The sequence below is a fragment of the Anopheles aquasalis genome, chromosome 2 (genome assembly GCF_943734665.1).
Source record: "Anopheles aquasalis chromosome 2, idAnoAquaMG_Q_19, whole genome shotgun sequence".
NCBI classification, from domain to species: domain Eukaryota; kingdom Metazoa; phylum Arthropoda; class Insecta; order Diptera; family Culicidae; genus Anopheles; species Anopheles aquasalis.
Genome location: NC_064877.1, coordinates 19,467,177 through 19,490,000, shown reverse-complemented (window position 1 = coordinate 19,490,000; position 22,824 = coordinate 19,467,177). Strand labels below are relative to the sequence as shown.

At 49.7% G+C, this 22,824-nt stretch overlaps 2 protein-coding genes across 3 annotated transcripts in view; both read left to right on the top strand.

Moving 5' to 3' along the window:
* The window catches only part of LOC126571045 (GATA zinc finger domain-containing protein 5), a 50,760-nt gene extending 50,412 nt beyond the window's left edge, over nt 1-348 (top strand). For both annotated transcript variants that reach the window (XM_050229267.1, XM_050229266.1), the window contains exon 11: nt 1-348. This exon is cut by the window's left edge and continues 4,538 nt beyond it. The gene's annotated coding sequence lies outside the window, so the exon portion shown is untranslated.
* A 2,728-nt stretch (nt 349-3,076) lies between these two features.
* Nucleotides 3,077-5,859, top strand: LOC126581096 (antigen 5 like allergen Cul n 1-like). The gene is made up of 3 exons (XM_050244536.1): nt 3,077-3,469; nt 4,513-4,757; nt 4,873-5,859. The coding sequence occupies exons 1-3, from the start codon at nt 3,122-3,124 to the stop codon at nt 5,129-5,131; spliced, it is 852 nt and encodes a 283-aa protein (XP_050100493.1). The 5' UTR covers nt 3,077-3,121; the 3' UTR covers nt 5,132-5,859.
* Nucleotides 5,860-22,824: the final 16,965 nt, after the last annotated feature.

Here is a 22,824-nt window from a genome sequence, read left to right as displayed (position 1 = left end):
GAATGTCGATCATTGCGCATAAAAAAGGGAACGTTGTAAATGCTTTTGGGCAAGCATCACGGGTAACCGAGCATGCAATCAACTCGTGCACGTCAGCAAACCAGACCCTCACCCCCAATGATCAGTCAGTATGAGAAGCTGTGAAAAGGCGAGACGCACTTTAAGTTGCATTTTTGTGTTTTCCAATCGCGGCCAATCGAAGAAAGATGGGCAGAAAGCGGGCGATCGTGTGGTGGCTTTGGTGGGGAAAAGTAAATGTTAGCCTAAACCACTAAAGTACCAAGAGAAACTGAAAAACTATTTCCAAAATAAACGAAGCACTTTTGAACGCGAGAAACAAACACATTAATTATATAAAACCAAGAACAAAATTCCCCCGCTTTTTCCATTCTCTGCATGCATGTATCCGAAAGAGAGCTTTTTTCCACTGCGTTTGCTCATTGATCGTGCTCAACGAACGGGAACGAGTTATTCCTTAATGAAACTGCGACAAAAAAATAATGCTCATCATACAGTGAATCATAATAGATAACCCGTGAACGGTAGGTATTATGCTGCGGCAAATGATTCGCTTATTATGCTCTTTCAGCACACCTTACATTACATGCAATTCAAAAGGAACACTCCCAACGGCACCAGGAAATGTTCGCTACCGAAGCAAAAAGCAAATAGCACACGACCATGTGTCGGTGGTCCTTTGGCACCCAGGACCATGGAGCTCATTCAACAGCTTTTCATTTGCGAAAAGCTTGCCAAAAGAATTGCCCGGGAACCACGCGGGAGCATCCGGACCATAGCACCAGTGCAAGTAATTTTTAATTCATTAGCAAAGGAGTTGCGGAACTCCCACGGAAACTTCCAGCAAACTCGGATCTCACCAAGTGTTCGCTGTCCTCGGTGCAGCATTCCACCACCACCAGCCGTCCGGAGTCCACCAGTCATTCCACTTATGCCAGCATGTGATCTGTGCAGAGAAAGCCCCGAGGACGATGATGATGACAGTGTTTTTGTCGTCGCAACGGGCCCCTCCTCGGGCAACGAACTCATCCCACCCACCGCAACGCTCACGCGTAGTTCATGCTCATCAGCATAAAGCATAAGATTGTAGAACGCGTTTGAGGCTCACCGTGGCAGCTCGCTAAAACAGAAATTGAGTTAACGCTACCCGGGAACATTGAACACAAACTACCAGCACGCGCCAGTTGGAGCGAGCAATACCTCCGATCCACTCTCTTCTTATGCTTTTGAAGTTGTCTTTTCGCGGGTCAGAGGCGACAGATTCCGGAGCCCTCGTGAGAAACGCCCACGAAAGCATAATCATATTGGCACCACCATCCACCCTGCACCCTGCATTCTCGGCCCCCCGGAACAGTGTTTACATTTTCATAACCTCATTTAAATAATTGTCAAATGCAACGGTGTCCAAGCGCACGTCGTCACGAAATGCCACAGCAAACCCCCCGGACGGTCAGCATCAACATCCGTGGGCCGTCGGAGAGTACGCGGAAATGGCACCGTGGAGGATGGCAAATCACGAATGTCCTTAATTCATCTCCGGCAGGGCACAGACCACCGAATGGCTCTCTCTCTCTCTCTCTCTCTCTCTCTCTCTCTCTCTCTCTCGTGCTCTCTGCTGGAAAAGCAGGACGGAAGGACTAACGTCGTTTGCATTTACCAACCCATTTCCATTCAACGAGGTTTGTTTGTGCCGCAGGAGGAAAGCAGGGAGGGGGTGCGGGGGGGGGGGGGGTTGTTTGCTCATTTTCCGCACACCTTCCGGCGGGTCCGATGCGTGGGTGGTGTTGGTTCTCATTCATGTTGATTTATCGGATACAATTCATACAGTTAACTGACCGATAGCATCGCAATGCGCACCGTGGCCCATGTTTGCTCGTTGCCCGTTGGATACACTTTTGTGAAAATAAAGCAATTCCCTTCCCTCCGGTAGCTTCCGGTGAAATCGAGAATCCAAATTAGCTTTAGCCGCAGTAATGAAGGGAGTGGAAGAAAGGGGAAAACTAGCGAGTGAGCGGCAACGTATTTAGTAGCGGTGGCGATGTGGCAACATGGCATAAATCACAATAATTAACTAAATCAATTGTGAAGCTATTTTAGCCGCTTTTCCGGTCCCCGGAGGTCCCGGTGGATTCGGTTTTACTAATCAAATCACCTCGACGAAGCCACCAGCCTAGCGGGCATTGAATTCACTATCGTGGATGGCGCAGGGAATAGTTGGAATGGCGTGTGGTTTAATTCATCAAACGCGATTTAAGCCTCCAGCTCCACCGAGCAATGCTTGACGCACTCGAGAGACGATTGTCTGTGTGGTCACGTGCACCGCGAACATTGCATGATCGACACGCGATAACGCAGACAGTAAAGTGTGAACATGGAAATCGATCGCGCCGATGACTCATCGCCACGAATCACACAACATTGTCGATGATTGGTTAGTGTGAACCGTCCATTCAGTAACCGAAGCAGGCTGGCGATTAAAAGGAAATATCGAATTTAAATGCCAACATGTTCCGGCCATCAAGAGAAGTCCGGCCGGTGTTTGGGAAAAAGCTTCGCGCGATACTATCGCTCCCGTTTACCAATTTGTGCTGCCGTTAGCCACTCGCGTAGTGACCATTCGAATAAGGATGTGATCGGTTATCGGTCACCTAGATCGGGAAAGCAGACTGGCCCCACCAAAAAGCACGACTCATTTAACGCACATTACACCCAGTGGCGTGGCGAGTGCCCGGTGCGTGGCCTTCGAGTGGTCGAGTTGAGGTGCAGTGCACTGCGGTTGGGTGAGAAAATCGATCTCTTATCTGTCTGGCTGGCCGGGTGAAGTGAATAATGATGATTAGAAATAACTTTATTTCTCGACCTCGCGCTGCCCACCGACGGAACAATCACCCGGAACCGGCCACCGCCACCACCACCACCGCGAGCGCCGTGGCAGCTCACTAGAATAGTGCGTTTAGACCGGGGCGTGAGAACTGCATCGGAACGTACGTGGTGGGAACCGGTGCTGGGTGCTTATAAATAGCACGGAACGGCGGGCCCGCCAAGCTCAGTCAGCATTTTCGTGATACTCGCGTACGTTCTCCGCTCGTTCTCATTCCGAAAAATGATGCTCTGTGAAAGCTCGGTGAGGTGGCCGTGGGCCAGTTGGTTTCTTCTTCTTCTGGCGTTGGTCACGCTGAGTGGACCGCTTGTGTCGCCAGGATTGGCAGCGGACGCTCCGGGATACTGTGATCCGTCGCTGTGCTACTCGAACCACACGCATATCGCGTGCGCGAATGGAACGGACGCACCGGAGGCGTTCGGTGAGCTTTGCCCAACGACCACGGTCCAGCTGGTGACGATGGATGACGCCCTGAAGGAGCGCATCCTGAAGCTGCACAACGGATTACGGGCCGAGCTGGCCAGTGGCAAAATGGAAGGATTTGCGCCGGCGGAACGGATGGCCGTTTTGGTGAGCGTGGGGTGACCTGGGGGGGAATCGTTTCGGAATGACTCTCGGAAGGGGGGCAATCGAATGGTTTGGGTTAGTGATTGCACTTCAATCACTTGCAGCTAAAGTCACTGGAGGATGTGCTCGTGGTGCAGCGACGTAGTTTAGGAGCCGAGATGTCATCAGTTTTGGGGCCTCTCGTGATAATCGCGCTCTCAAAATGTGTTTAGAACTTTGATCAATTCACTTTTATTAGTTAAAACCAGTTCGTCGTCAGCTTAGTCATCTGTTAATTTGTGATTAGCATTGCTAAATAGCTGTGGCGTGCACATCTGCTTTGCGTTTCCGCTTTGAAACTTTGTTGCAGAAATGTTATCAACCCTCGTAGAGCGCTGGAGTGCGGTTAATAGTGCTTTTCGATTTTCTCCAATTCAATCCACAATGATACTCCTCGAGCAACACTAGTGAGTGTGCGATGGTGGCCCCAGCATCATCGCACATTGCGCTTGATAAATCTAATCAAAATGCACTCGAGAGAGAGAAGCGACCGAGTTGCGTTATCTGATTGCTATCAGTCGTTTCCAATTTCAAGTTGGTACTCTCTGGGTTGGCCCAAGCGCATCCCAGCGACGACACTGTTGCAATTTCGCCAGCCGTTTTTTGTTCCACTGCTCTCAAATTGCGCTTCATCCAAACTCGGCTACAATGTGGTGTGATGGTGGATCCCTCGCGTTCCCCCCCTGCTCATGTCAAACAAAAAGAGCTCTAGTGAAAATGTTAGTTTTCCTAAATCAAGCCAATGCGGGTCAAACCCATCGAAAAAGACAGAGCACCGTTGCAGCACCATCAGTATGGTCTGCTAGTGGGTTCCTTCCGGTGATCCGACAGTGGGGCTGATAAGCAAACAGTTGACCTACGGGCGTCACTGGTGCACTTTCTCCAAATGACTTTCTCTCTTGCGGTTTGCCCCCCCTCGGGGATGGTTGAGTGGCGGGTGTGTGCACGCATCGTACGGTCCATTTCCTTACCAGTACCCGTTCTCTCTTCCCGGTCGGTGTCGGCAGGAGTGGGACGATGAGCTGGCGAAGCTGGCCGAGTACAATGCCCGCACCTGTCTGTACTCGCGGGACGAGTGTCGCAACACGCAGCGCTATCGGAACGTGGGCCAGAACATTGCCCGGAAGTCGAGACCCGGCAACGTCACCATCGATCTCGAGCGAGCCATTTCCGATCTGACCAACAAGTGGTGGCAGGAGTACGTCGATACCAATCAGACCGTCATGGATGACTACCGGCAGGTCGGCGAAGGGTAAGCGACACGCAAGGACGCAAACGCAACGCAACGGAAATGGCGATCCGGAATTGCATCAGCCAGCCAGGCTGCTTTTTTGGCACTATATCCCGGTTCTTGTATCTGTTTCCAGCGTGCACGTTCTGCACTTTGCCCTGATGGCCAACGATCGCGTCACGAAGGTCGGCTGTGGGGCAACGCGCTACTACAACGAGCTCAACAAGCGCTCGTACGTGTACTACGTATGCAATTACTCGCAGAACAACGTGCTCGGCCAGCCCGTCTACCGGAAGGGCACCAAGTGTGCCAAGTGTGGCACACCGAACGTGTGCAGTCCCACGGACGACGGGCTATGTGCCGGTATTGGCGATACGATCGATAAGGAGCTGTAGCTGACGTTACCCTCCCGATAGTAGAACCGCAAACGTCATTCAGCTGCGTGCAGCATATCTCGCTAGCTTAATAATAAAAAAAAACGAAGTGACACTATTTATTCCAACACCCGCGCCCCAGTTGCAGGAACCCTATGTCCCACATTTCCTTACCCCTGAACCACTATCGTTGTCATGCAGGCTCTGCATCGTTGTTTTGCAATGTTTTTTTTATTTCGTGTTTTACTTTTGATTTCCCCCCGCGAAAACCGATCCGAAACTCAAACACGACCACAGACCACAAGCATCAGCGGCAAAAACCGCAAAAGAAAAGTGTCCAAATCACACTTCCGAAAGCACACAATCACTGGATAGGCAGAGGATTCTACCCATCTGGATTTGACATTTGACTTTCACCGGCTCGCGGCCATGGCTGGTGTGCCGGAGCCCCCGGAGCGAAAACCGCGGGAATCTGTGTAGAATGTTTATCGGACGATAGTTTGACACCTTTGGTGGTGCTGGTGATAAATGATTTCGCTACGCACAAGTCATTCAAATGACACACGATTCCGATGCGAACGGCGGATTGTTGAATGTCGATTTAGAATCTTGGGTGTTTCGAGAGGTGCTTTGAGACTGACAGCTTCCTGTCTTCTTCATTAGCTTGCTAGTTATGGGTGTTTGTTATCGCGCGCGTTTTAGAGTCTTTTTTAGAGATGCCGAGAGAGGCTACTGTCATCTTCATTCGCGAAACGGATTGATCATTAATAATAGAACTCAATCAAAAGGATGCCTTATCAAATGATGTTGATCATCTTGACAAATTGAGAAATGATGCGGCTGTCACGGTGCTGTGTGTCCTGTCTAATCGATAAACTATTATCTCGCCGAATAATGGCAAGTAAGTGACATCTTGAATAGACTTTCAATATTCGTGTCGAGCAATGTACTTCATTAATCAAATAGGACTCTTAATTCGTCCTTTATCAAATGAAAATGTCAAGGAAAATTATATTAGTTCTCGAATTTCTTCACCAATGCTGCATCCTTAAATATCTGGCCTCATCCCTTGTAAGCCTAAAATCGATAAAAGCTCCATGGACGCACTCCTGGTGTCCTGGAATGGCCGATTGCACGATCGCATCGCGCTGCACCAACCCCCGACCACACATAACTTACCACACAAGCAACGCAAACACACAGACACACACAGACGCAGAGAATAAGCTTTTCCGATTACTTTATATGATGTAATCCATTAAGATCCGATAGCGAATCGTTCGGGGCTGCGAGGGGCTGGATTGGATTACACAAAACCATCCCCCGAACACAGACTGTCCGCGACCACCGTCCGGGGATCCCTTTTGCGCCGACGGCACCACCAACATAAATTACCTTAATCGGGGCTTTTGCGGTGCACTGTGCGACTATGCGACTCTTGGTGCTCTTAGCGCACCGCAAACCACCTCCCGTTTCCACCCCAACTCGCGTCCCCACCCCTAGGAATCCAATCGAAAAGAAGGAAAGGGACAAACAACAGTTGATGAAACATCGGAAAAAGGAAAGAAACTGTCCCAGAGTAAAGTAAAAACTATCGGACGTGGGAGTAACGTAGGCGAAAGGAGCTCGGAATAAAAACACACCAAAGAGAAACTTTCCAGAAGGCCAGGGCCAGGGCCAGGGCTAGTTCCTTCTTAGTTCTCGGGACCGTCCCGTGTCCTTCCTCGGCCTGGGGACAATGGGCGAAGCGGAAAAGGCGGTAGCTACAAGCGAAGCTTACTCCGGAATTGGGTGAATAGATGGAAATAGCATCATTGCCAACCTTTCTTCGTACATCCGTGTCATCGCTCGCCCAAGGAAAGGATGATGGGAGGATGGGTTGATGGGGCGGGAGGGATGAAACTGCAGGTCGAATGACGCGCAACGCCTGGACCTGGCAGAACACGGAATGAAGCGAGTGACTTTCAATCGCTCCGATTCGGTAGAGAACGCGCAGAAGAATAAGAAGACACACTTTCACAATTTATGTGCACAATTTTCTGAATGATATTTTATGCATGGTACAAGCAGCGAGGTGGACAGCGAGAGAGAGAGAGTGAGAGAAAGAAAAAAGAGAGAAGGAAAAGGAACAAAATCTCAACAAATCGACCACGGATTGGGTCGATGCCGGAGGTGAAGAAGAAAGCTCTCGTGGCCTAGTAACGAGGTCGAGCGAGTCTCCACCAACCCCTGGCCGTCTTTCTTGGTTCCGTAGTCTTCGTGTGGAACGTTGTCGGCCACCGCTGTGTCTCCTGGATTTCGTTTCGATGTTTTCCAGTTCACTGAGCTGTTCCGATAACGCTGGTTAGGCGAAGAGCGTGGCGAGGCAAACAAGGGATGCAACGAAGGCAGCAACTAGTTGCTACAACCACAACTCAGCGGTCCGCTATGGCCATTGAGCGAGCACGCTCAATGGTTACCGGGATTCTGTCTGGCATCGGAAAAATGGAAAATCCGTTTGCAGCGGCAACAGCAGCAGCAGCAGCGGCAGCTTTGCACATTTGAAGCGAATCCGTTTCCGATCGCTCCGGTTAGTTCGCTGTAGTTTGCTGCTGCTGCTACTAGCCAGTGATGATAGCATGATACCATGGTGCAGGGGTGGTGCATGTTTGTGAAATCATAAAATTCAATGACTTTCCTCCGCTAGCCGGATTTCCTTCTGCAACCGGCACGTACACCATTTGACCACCATCCTGTGTGGCCGGAATTCTTGCCCCTTTCCCTTACTTTCTTAACTCGCCATTGAGCTTTTTCTCGGTTCTCCATTTGACCTCCGCCTTTCCACCTAATTGCCCATCAATCAAGCGAACGGTTTTATGCTTTCTCGGGAAAGGGGATGCAAGCGATGCATCCCTTTGTGCACGGCACCGTTTGACGTTTGAAGGTGAGCCCGGTTGTTGGAAGGTGACATGCTCAACGAACTGGCAAAAGCAATAAAACGGGCCAGCCAAGCTTAAGATGCCAGTCGGTCGGTCGGTTGGTCGGTTGGCCCTGGAGGGGACAAAATGCAAAATGCAACTATTACTTACGATTTCATGCTTAGTGCAGCTCCAGTGGGTGGCAACATCGCTCGCACCCCAGGACTGACTCTCTTTTTGCAACATTGTGCGCCCAATGCATGCGAGGAATCGGGAATGGAGCTCATGGAATGGTTTGGAATGGTTTTCTGGGAAGAAAAACCCGTTACCGTTAATGGCGATTGAATTGTTGGAATTGGATGCCACTGAATGACAATTGGAATGTTAGTGTTTCATGAATTTTAATGTCGCAACGAAGTAGAAAAATCAATCCCCGATAGTGGCATCCGATATTGGCACTTTGCCTTCGATCATGTAACTCCCGGGGGGGGGGGGGGGGGGGGGGGGGTGCTGGGTAGTGAACGTTTTTTTCGCGAAAGAGACAAAGTGTGTAATACAAGATGCCAATCGTCGTTTCGTTTCGTGGAAATTATCAGAAAATGGCAACAACATCGCTGCTACCCGAAGAGTGAAGTTAGGATTTTCATGGGAAATAATTTTCCGCGAAGTCCCGACTAGCTCTACGCCCAAGAAGTAATCGATAGCGGAAAGGATGTGGGAAAGTATTCACGAAACGATCACGTTTCACCCATGGCCAAGCGTGCATCTGATGTGTACGTCCTGGGCGAAGGACGAAGACGAGAACGAGGACGAGAACGAGGACGAGTACATCATCCTTCCTCGATGACTGACAGTTTGAATTCAATTTCTTCAAACTGTTCCCCCGCAGACCGCGCAAGTTAAAGCGCAGCTAACGCCCACACACGGAAAACAACGAAGAAAATGGATTTGGTTTCCAAGAAACTGATGGATCCATCCTTCTTGAAGACGCACATGTGCAGAGAAGAGGGAATATGAATTTACGAAGGTAACCCGTTTTGTGGTTTTTGGTAGAATGGAATGTTGATTAAAAATTAAGCGGAGGTAATCACCGACCCTAATGCGTTATCCTTGGAACCGTTCCGACAATCTCTCGCTCTCGCTGCTTGCTGAATAATTACCAGAGTTTCGATGTTTTACAATCTTTCCCAAGATGTGTTTGGGTTCGCCGGGAGGTTCGTTCCAATTTTATGACAACAGCCGCCATTCCTTTCCACTGGTAGCACTGGTGTCCGGGTGACGGGGAAAATTGGGAAATATATTGTAGCACTTACTCTACGGAAGCAACATGCAAATGAAGCAGCTCGACCACCACCCAGGCCAAGAATCGTGCCAAACATTGCGGATTTATGAGTTCATTATGCACCACCATCCTTTACCAGCCCCTTTCCTAAAAAACACACCCTTTTCGGGGAGGGGGGGGGGGGGGGAGAGGTTGGTTCTGGTCGCTACTAATATGGCGCTGTTCCGAGTTGTTAATTGAAGCAATAAATAATGGCCAGGTTCTGGTCTCCGTGTGTGCGTCTGTGTCTGAGTGTATGTGTGTTTAATTTGAAAAGCCAACCCGATCTGGCTGCTTGGCTCCCTGGTTCAGGTCCAGCATCCCCCCCCCCATCACATTCTTCAAAGCGACTTAGTTCGACAAGAAAACTCTGTCAACATTCTTTACGAGCCAAGAATGACACTTTGGGGAGGGGGCAGAGGGGGTCTGGGAGTCATAAATTGAATTTGGTCTTCGCTCTTCAGCACCACTTCGTCCCGTTGCTGCTGCGCGTCCGTAGATTATTAAAACATATGATGACAGCTACGGTGCCATTGTTTCATGAAAAATAATCCCTTTCGAACGGATGTTCGATTCCCCTGCCAGCCTCACACATACACTGCGTACTCTTCACACCATTCAAACCCCTTATCGGTTTATGTTTGCACCGCATACCACACCCTTCACGTGTCCTATGACTCCCTGTGTGAAGCGTCAACTTGTTGGCATGTTGGAAATGAATTTTGTAGAATCCATTTTCATTTTTTGGGATTTATTTTTTTAGCTTTCTGCTTTCCGCTTCACCGACGGAGGGGACAGAGAGCAAAAAGGGGGGGCAGTAGCAGTGCTAAACCAAAGCTCTGGCCAGGATTCCGGTGCTTTCCATCGACGATGATGCGTCACAATGCACAATGTGTCGGGCTACAATTTGACATTTGACCTCTCTTCGTGACATGATCCGGGCCATAGAGACCCGTGGGGAGGGGGGGAGAGGGCAGGGGGCACAGGGGAAGGTTGAATATGTGGCGACACATTCCAGTGATTTATGGTATCCAATATATCCACACTGGCTTAGTCCGGTGTTCGTTAACTCTCCAGAGTGGTAAACGAGCGCGCATGCCGAGCTGCATTTCGAACTAAACCCACTCCGGCATGCAGATGATAGAAGGAGAGAAAGAGAGAGACTATTTAATAGGATTAAAGATACTTCTTCTTCTTCTTTTTTATCTTTTTACATAATCCCGATTTGAATACTGCTTAATTGGGAAGTGTATTCCTCGTAGCATGAAGCATATCCTGGATCTCTCTGTAACGGTTATGAGATGTCGATATGCTCTGTGCGACAAGCCGCAGCTCAGCAAGATTGTGTTCGATTCAATTGTCCCGAGTTACACGCAACCACTTGCATCAACTACGATAAGAAACAATGGAGGACACCATGGTCACAGCCAAGCAGCCAGCCTCTTGTAAACGCTTCGTCTCTCTCTCTCTCTCTCTCTCTCTCTCTCTCTCTCTCTCTCTCTCTCTCTCTCTCTCTCTCTCTTAGCTCTCTGCCTTTGCTCACGAGGTCCTGGCTCTAACTACCACAAAATTTATCTTCCTCGAGTAGTTTGACTCAATTAAGCGGGGAGGGCCAAGATTCGCCAGCACACACCCATACGCCCCAGATTGGCAACAGTCTCCTCCTTCGTCTACTCTGCCCAATTAATGCTGTTTCCCGGGTTCCCCAACCACCAGACCACATCAGCCGACCAGACCAGACCAGATCGGACCGGAACGGAACGGAGTGGATGTAATACCGCCAGCTGAGCAACAACACGTTCCGGGGGTCGAAACCAAGGAAGAGGAGTTGGTGTGGTTTTTGGCCGAGGTGAGACGCAAAGAGGAGTCTCGCCCGCTGGTAGTCGTGGTCGTGATGCATGCATGCGTTCACCATAATTACGTTGTTTGGTCGGAAAGCACGTGGAGCCGTGCTTCGGAGACGTACGGACTGTATCGGTGTGTTCACGTGTACCTTGGCTTATCTCTGTGGCTTACTTGTCGCAATTTCTCGCTATCAACCGGTAGAGGCCACTTGCACGACGACCATGGTGACCGGATGACACAAGGTGGTGGTATGCAGTGAGCGCAAGAACTCCGATTTGTGTCCTCATGGTAACAGCTTTCCGCTTGATCTTTGTGGAACACAATGGAAACATAGTCCTGGAATCTGGTCGATTGGTGATTGAAAAACTTTGCACATGACCAGAAACCACAAGACCTTTTGGATGGACGACGATTCCTTCCCTCTGTAACCGAGGGTTTTCCATTGAATTTGGCTTTAAATGTTTGATAAATCGGAATTCCAGGAGATCACTTTGTAAATTGGATTAAATTGAAAGGCTTCAATTTGCCAGAATCCAGGATTCCTCAACTCAACACACCATGCCAGGATTCCGGTGGTTCATAATCTCGCGGCCGCTTTAATTGAATGTAATCCTCGTTGATCGCGCCGGATCGACACGTTAATCGAAGGAGCGTTGAATGTGGGCACACACTCCCCTAGCCATAATCTAACGACCTTCAAATGGAATCCTGCCGAAAGCGGATCGAGGATCCTAAGCGTTGGCTAAGCAAACAACGAACGAACCAGGCGCCAGCAACCAACAAGCGGAAAGGCGTCGGAATATTGTCGCCTTCACTAAAGGGTCCTTCTTTCTGCCGGCAACCCCGGAAAACTCTGCGGATAATGGTGGTTGGATAAACATACGTGGCAGCATAAAGGCTGCCAGCCAGCCAGCCAGCCCGCCCAGCCAACGGCATATCGAAAACCCCTTCATGTTCGTTCGCTCTGCTCGCTCGGTGCTGTCGACCGGTGCCGCCTTCCGGTTGCCAGACAAACAGCCGTGGCGGTACTTCGCGGCACTATCGTTTCCATAATTTGAAAATCAGCTACATGACACCCTCATCCCTGTTCGAAAGAAAAGTCAACCTCTCGGTGTGATGGTGGCGACGACGACGACGACGACGACGACGACGAGGATAAACGGGTTGAGCGCGCCACATCGCTTGTTTGCGAGTCCATTTTTTATGCGAGCTCAATTATGCTCACCCACCCACCCAACCACACTCAGAACCACCACCATCGAAAGGAGAAGCAGATCAGAAGGAGCGAATGGTGGTGGGTGGAAAATGAAAACTACCCGCCCACTTAACAGCTGTGTTAATTCGTAAGGACACGATTAAGACATTATGTACCCTCGTAGGCCGTACAGAGCCGGGGCCCGCAGTGCCAAGCGGTGGAGTGTCAGACGAGTGGGCGGACAGACAAGTATGTGTGGAGGCGTCGGCGGCAAATTACGCTGCGATGAATCCTCGATAAATATCTTCCGGTCCCGCCGGCACTCCGCGGCACACCAACCACCGCTGGGTGAGCCTTTTCGATGCTGCCTGTGTGTCAAAGCGATCCGAGCAGATTACGTGGGCGGACAACTGCTAAGAAGGGAAATCGTAGGAAAAGCCGCGAAAAACGGTTTCCAGCACTCGAGGACGAAATGAAGGAGCGTCGCTGGCTACGGTTGGCAAACCGGGGAACCCGGGAAACGATTAAATTCACGAGACCAGAACGGGCGACGTCCTGCTGCTGCTGTTGCTGCTGCTGCTGCTGCTGCTGATGGTGGTGATGAGCATAATGGGTGAAATCAAACCATTACCGAGATAATCACGGAATTAAGCTATAGTGACGTAATGAAGGTTTTTAAAACGGGGAAAAAAGACAAGTAATTTCTGTTGAAGTGTTGGTGCATTAAGGGTTCATTTACTGGAAAGTAGGCTTCCCGATGGCCAGTTGCTGGCGCACAAAATAACAGAAAAAACACACACAGTTTGTGTTGCCACAATTTGTTTAAACTTCCTGTTACATAAACCTGTCCGGGCAGTGGATTTACAAAACATCAACTCAAAGAGCATAATTAAGATCGGACTAAAGTTGAGCCACTAAACGGCACTCCAGCGTGGATGGACTCCTCCTTCCAAACAAGCACAAGAGATAACTAGTTCGTTATCAGATTTAATCGTGTCAGTGTCACTAGAAATGCTGGCACACAAACGAAACCGAAGGATGTCAACGGAAAAGGACACCCGGGATTGGACGACCGTTACTAAATCCACCACCACCATCACCACCACACCGGGGGTGGGTGGAAAATATATCCAGAAAACAAAAACCCCAGGAAACTTCCCCTCTGAACCACCCCTCGTTTGCAGTCCCCTGTCCTACGCCCGGAAGGAACGAAAGCTAATGCAATTATACGCGCTGTTTCCTATTATTGTTGGGCAGCAGGGAGGAGGGAAAAATGTGGTAACAATTTTACGTTATACCACCCAATCCACCCATCTTCCCCACTCTTTCTCTCTCATTTTCTCTCTCTCTCTCTCTCTCTCTCTCCCTGGCGCCGGTCAACGGAAGCGTCGGAAAAAGCGGGGGCGAAAATCATAAACCTCGAGCACCCACTATCGAGCCACACGGCACTAGCACCACTTTGCAGCAGCAACATCGCCGTGTTTGCACGCTGAGGAAGAGGATGAGAAGATGGTGGTGGGAAGAGGAGGTGGTGAGGCCACTTCCGGAAGCGTGGGGACCAGCCCAACATCCGCTTCGGGTACTTTAATGAGGCAAAAGTGAGGCGAGTGGTGCGCACTACCGCCGCAACGCGCAACTCACTAACTTTAATGCATCGCTCCAACACCGCCTCCCCGGCTGGGTCGGTGGTGGGGATGGTGAAGGAAAAACTGTGTTCCTGGTGCTGTGTTGTTCTGCTGCTGCATTTGCCGGTGGAATTGAAAGTTCATTGGAGAGCAATTTAATATGCTTTTCTACTCGGAATGCATTTCATTTCCTTCGCTTTACTTTTGTTTTGTTCCGTTTCTTTATGCTGCGGGATGAGCTCGGGAAGCTAGAGCCATTTGAGCTGTTGGCTGCTTCATAAATAGCTACTTAATTGAAGCATTTGCTACTTAAAGTCGTGATGCAATGAAATAATTCAAGTTGCTTTTAACATTGTTGCTTCCCACGATTGGATTCGTGCTGTGTAATGATGGCTGCAGAGAATGCATCAACAGCCGCTGTACATAATAAATGAACATTATGTTTAAAATGGTAATATTGGAACAGTGGCACCTGCTAAAACACTCCATTGTTTGCAGACTTCATGGTCACTGGCTAACACAACAACAGAGCATTTGCATTGATGATTGATTTTTGATGTTTAGATAAGGTGCAAGGACCTGCTCACGACCACTCCTGATCATGCTGGATGATAATGATTGTCTAAATAAGCGTCTGCGTTTCATGTGACAGATAAAGCCATCAAGTGAGATGTGTTCAACCTTTTCTACGTTCCGCGTCAACAACTATCTAAACACACACCTTTAGCTGCTCAGCAGCAGTTGACTCCATGGGATCGCAGCACAAATGCTTCATGTGTTCCATGCTCACCACATTGTATGCTCCAACGGAACACTGCATAGAGAGGAATAAAAAAATATCAATCAAAGGTAGGTAGGTGGAACGCACTAAAAATGTTGTGCAGCATAACCACACATACACACTGAACTCACATATTCATGCATCCGTTTTATCGTTTCCATTTCAGTTGTCGCAATTCTCTAGGCCTCAATCGGTCCTGGAGAAGCGAACAAGTAGAAGAGAGAGAGAGAGAAAGAGATCATCTGCATGTCACATCGGAACGATCCACGCGGTCATAATACTCCTCCGCCTTCGTAACGACTTCATGACGAAGAGGCCTCGCACTCCACTCCTCGGCAAACAGGGCGTTGTTCCTGTTGCTTCGCCAGTCTCGTCGGTTGGCAGGTTTTATTGTTTTCACCACCATAAACTCAGGGAAAATCATCCGGAAAAGGGTCGTACGTACTTGGCTTGGCGTACCGGATGACTTTGTGCTTTGCGAGTGCGCTCCTCTTCCTTTTCGACCGTAGGACGGTTTTTTGGAGGACCTTCAACCATCGGGCGTCCTGTACTCGACAATGAGAGCACACGGATACGAGAAGCCACGACGTTTTACGACCTGCCGCTTGGCCACAAGAACGCAACCAACCAGGGCCGCACTGCATGCACTGGTCGCTTCGGGTGAGTGTCGATGTTGTGGTGTCGCGTGACGACCCAGATCCACCGCGTTTTTCCGGAGTTAATCGTCCGCCAAATTTGAACCTCCCCGCCCCGTTGGAGTGTGATAGGTGACTTTGCTGCGTAAAGTAGATCCTTTTTACGATGAGCCAGTGACGCTGATGAAGCCTTTAAAACCGCATTTCATCTCCATCGGTGGTGAAGCCTGAATGTCTTTAAAATGTTGACATTCTTGAATGTTGGCTAATAGAAATGGCCGTTCCCTTTGGATGCTCTGCTCTTTTCTCTCTCTCTCTCTCTCTCTCTCTCTCTCTCTCTCTCTCTCTCTGCTTCACTTAGGAGCAGCGTATCCTCACAGAAACATCCGGATCTATATCGGTATCGACATCGGCATCGTATCGGCATCAATATCCTGATGTGACCGGAACCGAATTACGATCGGCACAATCCGGTACAGGACAAGACTCAGCGTCAGTGGCAGCAGCTTCTTAAACTTCTCGGTCCTTCCTCAAGGGACTTCATTGATATGTTGTACTGTCTTCAGCCGCTCTCTCTCTCTCTTTCTTTCTGTCCGCTGCCCTATTGTGTGTTGGCCACATTTTTTGGTTCGGTTTTCTGCTCGTCGGCTGCATTAGGACAGGTTTCCTACCGGACGGGTACCGTCTTCTTATCGGCGCACTACGAACTGCTCCAAAATGCAATCAGGCAGTAAATTTCAATCATCCTTTACAATGCCGCTTCTACCGCTGCTGCTGTTCCTTGGAAACCATGGCCACAATACCCGGGAACAGTGGGAAGAGACCTTAGAAACCGAGGGACCAGCCGACAACCGACCGACATCGAAACCGAACCGAGGGTCTTCTTCTTTATAAAAATAGAAAATCTCTATTCTGGGACTGGGGAAAACCTTTTTTGCAGTCGGCCATGACAGCAATGGGCATGGGCACGGCGGCATTCCTTCACTGCGCAAAGGGGCCGCCCGTAATGATAATAAAGCAAGCATCCGGAAACGCACCCGCAAACGCACCTCTCCCCTCGCGGACCCAAGAGCAGGGTCCAATTTTCAAATCAGATTCCGGCAAGTAAATTCCATGCTCCATCGGCACAAAACGATCGACAACAATCGGCAGAGCGAGGCGGGCAATGCAATCGATTCGGAATTTGCTTGTTGTTTGCCTGAGCCTGATTAAATTACATTTTTCTTCCTCCTCCGGTTCGTTCTTGGGCATCCATTTAAAGCTGAAGTCGAAGTGGGTGGTCGTTGCGCGGTGCTGTCCAGTTGAGTTCATCAATTAAACCGAGTAGACGTTCGTCGTGGCGTGCGCCTACTTTGTGCCTTCATCTTTCATCCTTCCTCATTAGGTGTCGCTACGTCCGTCACCTCAAAATCACAGCAAACACCACTCCTTAGTGATGATGATGATGATGCTGACTTGCATTTGGTCACAAAAGAACCTTGGTCGAGACGCAAAAACGAGGTGCGAACCACTCTTCCGTTCTTTCTAAGCCACCAACTTCAATTACAGTTTCAGTAGCTCGGTCTTCTATTTCTTCTCTTCGTTTTTTTCCACCCAGTTTTTTTCCTGGCTTTTTCTTCATCTAGTCGCTTCCCTGGCTGCCGGGATTCTAGAGACCGACCGCGACCGGCGCAGGTGAGCAGAAATTATCACTCTCGAGCGAACCGAGCTTTTCCGTCGCCGTCGTCATTTTCTTTCTTCCGCATTCAACTTCAGGTTCCGTTTTTTTGGTGCTCGCAGCAGCTAGCTGGTGGCAGTCTGGTCGACAACCGTGGCACCGGGCGCGAACCCGGTTGGCAAAATGCCGCCAGCGTAAAATTAGACTGAACGACGCCTACTTAATTTTCACATTTTCGAGCACCGTTTGGCACCTACTTACTAGCATTTCACGCTCGACACCTGCCCCGTCATCTACCGGATCGTTCTCATCGTTGGTGTCTGGGAAAATATGCGAACAAAACTTACCTCGCGCCACACTCGCGGTTCGCTTCACACGCTGCCGGGATTCCGGGATCCTTTCTTCTGCTTCTCCTCTTCCTTCTGCTTTTTTCGGTTCCCAGTTTTTAGGGGGAGGGGACGAATTCGCTCGGTGGAACGGTCTCTATTCCAGGAGCGACATTACATTCCACCCTTCGGATGCGAAACGCGCTGGTTGCCTGACTGACTGGCGACGGTCGGCACAAAAAGGCAGCTTGATTGCAACCATGGAGAACGCGATGGTTACTCCGTCGACGCGGTGTTGGTTGGTAGCTTGCTCGCTTGAGGAAAAAAACCAAGAAAAAAAACCCAGCCTAGAACCAGCGTGCGCGCGTGTATGGTAGAGGCTTTTTGGGACAGTTTTCGCGTGTAAACCCCCCCCCCCCCCCGCTGCGTGTCGGTTTTTGAAAAGTGCGCCCCAACTCTCGTGCCACGATGCCTCCTCTTATGCTTTGTGTTTTAGTTTCCGAAACACGTTCCACTCACGGATATTTTTCGGCACAATTTCCGGTTTTCCGGAGGTTCAGCAGCTCCCGGCTATGCTTTCAGTGAAGGGAAGTAGCAGCAACAGCATCAACCATCCTCCGTAGTCTACTGACAAAAAGTGCTCCAGGGAAAAAGGGGGGAAAACAATGATGGAACAAAAAAAGTGGTTTCCCAATAAAAAGCCTTGGCCCCGTGAAGCCGTGCCGTGTGAAGCTAGGCCATGGTTTAGAAAAACGAATTTTGGGACTTTTGTGTGCGACCACAGTGGAACTGGCAGTGGAACTGACCTGCGCTGCGCTCTGTACGCGCCACAAACGCGCAATCAACCTCGAACTCAACAGACAAGAGTGGTTTGGTCACGGGAGCTGTGGCTGGATGGTTCGGTCAGGTGAAAGTACCTCGAAAAACATTTGAAATAGCTTTCACCGTAGTGCGAGTAGCTGAAGAGCCCCAGACCACGGGCACACATTAGCAGAGCACCGGGTAAAACACCACCAGCACCAGGTCCTGTTCCAGCGCCAATCCTAAAACAATTTCCCCGGAGTATTGCGATGGGTCCGGGTGTAGTGGCCGCGACAGTCACCGTCACCGTGGTTTTTGGTCGCGGCCCACGAACGGCACCTTGTGGAAATGGATTATTCATGTAACGCATTACGAGTCGCGGGAGGACACGTGGAGGATAAGCTTAATTTATTGTGTCCGAATATGCATTCCATTACCATCGGGCACGGTGAGTGAAATATGAAGAAGGGCTTGTTTCCATTTTTAATATCCTCCTCTCCATGAAGCCGATTTCAAGCTCCGTTTGCTTTCATTCTCATGAATCCGAAGCTTAGCCGATGAAGTGTAATCGAGCAACGCCAACCGCCAAGGTAGCTTACTTCGATCCGATAGCCTGTCTAGTATCTCAAGATCGAACCCGGATCGTTTCAGCCCCTTGTTCCTGGCCAATGGCCGTTGAAATGGAAATGATTGGCACAAGATTGTTCGCATCGCGCGTGTGAGCTTACCTCCAATCGAGAGCTACGCCAACGTTGACGTTGATGAGCAGCAGACCAACGGAGCAGCACGAAGCAGCTGGATGGTACGAAGGTTTGAGCCCGAACCACCGGTTCACCTAATGCGTTTTATGATTTATGTGCCCTTTTTTTGCATGGGTTATGGTGGTTGGGTGAAGCGCGAGCTGGAGCTAAAGATGTGAGTAAATAAGGAGCATAAAAGTGGAAACGAACGCAAGAGTGTAGTAGTATGTGTGTCCTGTGCCCGGGGAGGACCTCGAGTCGTATGTTCCTACATTGTGGCCACATGGATGACGGTGATGGTGGTGCTTCTTCAAACATTTCGCACCGCTAAACCACGAAAAACAATTATTATCTTCGGAAGCAATAAATTTCCTCCCCTTCGCAACCCCCAACCCTCACACCCTATAGCACCCTTTTCCGATTCCCATAATCACCACCCACGGGACTCTCTCTCTCTCTCTTTCTCTCTTTCTCTTTGTCTCTCTCCATGGAGGCGCCAGAACGTTTCGTGCACCTGGCTCTCGACCGTTCGAACTCTCGTTGGTCGCAACGTTTACGTTCCTTTGTTGGGATTCTGCGTTTTTGTCCTGCTCGCCCTTTGCGTTGGCGTGTGCCATTTGCCGGAGCATTGACTGGCCAACATTCCACGGCACTCTCCCTCGCGTGGGCCACCCACGTTCGGTCGTTTACCTCAAATCAATGAAGATATACCGCCGTTCGGTGACCCGACACAGTAACCGTATTGCAAATGATTTATCAAATGCACCACCAACACCAACACCAGCAGCATGATGCTAGAGTCCTTCGGTGGCTACCGGTCTAAATCGATTCCAAATGCGGGGCGAGATGAGCAAACGACGGAGTGAGCGAGCGTGCTGGGAACTATTTTTCAAACAAAACGATTTCCTTCTTCGATCAGACGGCACTGATACGGGCAGTGAGTCCGGAACTACAGACTCCTAAACAGGGCAGGTTCATTTATCAAAAGCCGCATCCTGACCATGAATCCGTGGCCATTAGGTGGTGGTCACCAGCATCAGACCCCCCTGGGGCGGGGCCACCGATTATCGTGTCACTAAATTATGGATCTTACGGTGCCCGGTGGTAGTGCCTTGTTGCCTTGTTTTCCACATTTTTCCCACACTTTTCCGAGGAACAAATGCAAATAACAAGACACCGGCGATCACTGCGCATCCTTTTCTGTATTCCCATTGTTGGTCTCTAATCGTTTGCCGGCAGCAACAAAGAACGACGACCACAGCGCCTCGAGGAACCGGCGACGACTCTTTCTCTCTCGCCAGTGATATCGTTCTCATTAATGTTTGATACCACCCGGGCACACCACCATCTCGGTACGATGTGAGTTATGTTTCGGTGAGAGTTGGGCACCTGGCCTGGCCCGGTGTGCCAGTCTGGTAACGGATTATGGCCACTTTCCAGAAATGGTTCCCGCGTAAGCGTAATGCGAGCTGTTATGCTCAATAAGATAATGCAACCGTTATGAAGCGATGGTTCGCCGGCACGCCGGTCCGCCCTTCCGGCGCCTCCTGGCCACGAACCTTCATCGTGTTCTCAGCCATTCCGAGGGGCCCATTTCCATTTTTCATCCAAAAGTGTTTTTTTTTTCGGTGCCAGTGAATGTGCAATTGATGGGGAACGCTTTTTGTGCAGCTCCTATGGGGAGAAATCGGCGGGGTGGCGTCGCTTCCTTTCATTGCCAAATTAAACATGGCGGAATGCTTTAAATTATTCATTTTCTGTTGATTTATCTGCTCTTCGCGTATGGCCAGCGTGTATGGATTGTTACAGTGCGTTATGTGCTTGTTGCACAACGGTTCTCGAGGTGAATTGATATTGATCTACCGGTTGCTTTTCAGAATTCAGTTGAACGTTGTTTTACGCTCTCGATGCTGCTTTAAACAATCAATTAAATACTCAGAAGTGTGTCCAGGAGTGTCTGTAAACAAGAGGCCCTTTTTTAATCAACAAACCTAACGTTACAAAACCGACATTCTGCCGTGTGTTCACGAAGTGTTTCCCACAAATCATCAGCACGACTCAAACGACTTGCAGCCAAGGTGCTTCGTCAGATAAATTCTTCAACTGGAAGGTATAGACAGCACTCACTCCAGGCCATGAAACAATTAACAATGCAAAGCGCGTCTCACCTTTGGCCTCACCAATCATTTTTGCCACCTGGCTTCTTCCCCTTTCATCCATCCTCCCCAAAACTCCCTTCTGAACGACAACGTGAAAAGCCATCACACATTCCCGGCATTGCGAACCGAGGCGAGCAATGGCAATGGCCTGTAATGTGCCGGCCGGCTGGCCGCAGGGCATCATGAAATGCTTATGATGGCCACATTCCACTCCGAGGGATGTTTGTCATATTTCAGACCCACCACCTGACCTGACCATCCCATTCCAACACATTTTCCTTTCGATTCAAGGCCTTCGACGGGGCAAAGGTGTGAATGGGGTGCGTGCGGCCATTCTGAGACCATTCCTCACATAATGCGGTGGATCCCGTTACGTGTCAGTACGTTACGCCGCCATTATTCGCTTCGTACTTTTCCTCTTTCTCTTTTTGCTACGACAAGGAGTACGATTTGCGTAGCTGTAATAAATTGCAGTAACGGAACTCAAGCAGAAAAGCCTTCCCTGGGGATCGAGTTGAACTTTTCATCGATTCCAATTACAAATAATCAACATCGTGTCCTTGTGGAGTGTTATGTGCTCCACAGAAATGAAGCTCAGCATGAACGCCTGCCTGGATAGTTTTAATAGGATTGGGATCAATAGATTGAGGTGTTTGTTGCACTAATCCCATCACAGTCCGCAGTCCGATTGCAATGCGGGCCACCGTCGAGCAAAACACTTTCCAACTTAATCGGTTCGGTTGTCAGGCGTATCGTTGGCGATTGATTGATTACCAGCCAGGGTGAAATCGGTTCACTGATCCTTGACGCGGCCGGTCCGGCTGCCGCTCGTTAACGAACGCCTCCCGGTGACGATTGATCGATTTTTCAACACCTTTTCTCGCGCTTTCGATGTAAAGGTTCTTCCTCACGCACGCACGCCGCGCGGTGGGATAAATATTTTTCGACGAAAGGACACGTTCCAGGTCCAACCGATTACCGCTTCCTCGCATCGCTTGCCAGGTGGATGGAGCGGAGGAAACAATGAAGTGGCACGGACGGTACCGAGCGCCTTTTTATTACTGACACAGGTCAATGAGTTTTCCGCGTGAACGCAGAGGTACAGAGAACGAGAGCAAGGGAGGGAGAGAAAGAAAGGGTGAGTCATGCCACCATCGAGGCACGCGCGCGTCACGCAAGGATCACGTCACGGAGCGCACGCTCGTGACAAATGTCAATCGAAGCGAATAAATCATATTTTCAATCAATAAGCTTGATAAATTGGATGTATGTAACGACGGGAATGGCGTCACCGCGCCATGATGACGAACGATTATGTTGTGTTTATTTTCTTTTCTTTTTTCTTTTTTTTTTTTGGTCGGTGCCATTGCGCCATCAATTCGATTAGCGTGTCAAACGTTAGCATGCGTGGTTAGAATGGCCGGGTGGGGGTTTTTGCTACCGTGTGGGAGTAAAATTCAATCATCCGAGTTGGGTAATGAGTGCGAGGGAGAGGGAAGCGTTAGAATGATGATTCGAATTGACGCTTTCATGGTGCTTTTGTACCGAGAAGGGCTCGAATTCTGCTTTTGTTGTATAATATGTAGCCGTTGAATACGCATGAGCTCGAGCAAAGGACTGCTTTGATCGTGCCAGCATACCATCATCGTTTTATCGAAGCAACCACCGAACGACCGTGCAGACCACAGGTTAACAGGAGTTTCATTTCGGTACCAGTGTCCTTCCCGGAAGT

Bases quoted from the DNA above. Each gene is read 5' to 3' on its own strand.
- LOC126581096 (XM_050244536.1), top strand. From the start codon at position 3,122: ATGATGCTCTGTGAAAGCTCGGTGAGGTGGCCGTGGGCCAGTTGGTTT. The intron at 3,470-4,512 runs GTGAGCGTGGGG...CGGTGTCGGCAG, and splicing joins CGGAACGGATGGCCGTTTTG to GAGTGGGACGATGAGCTGGC. The intron at 4,758-4,872 runs GTAAGCGACACG...ATCTGTTTCCAG, and splicing joins TACCGGCAGGTCGGCGAAGG to CGTGCACGTTCTGCACTTTG.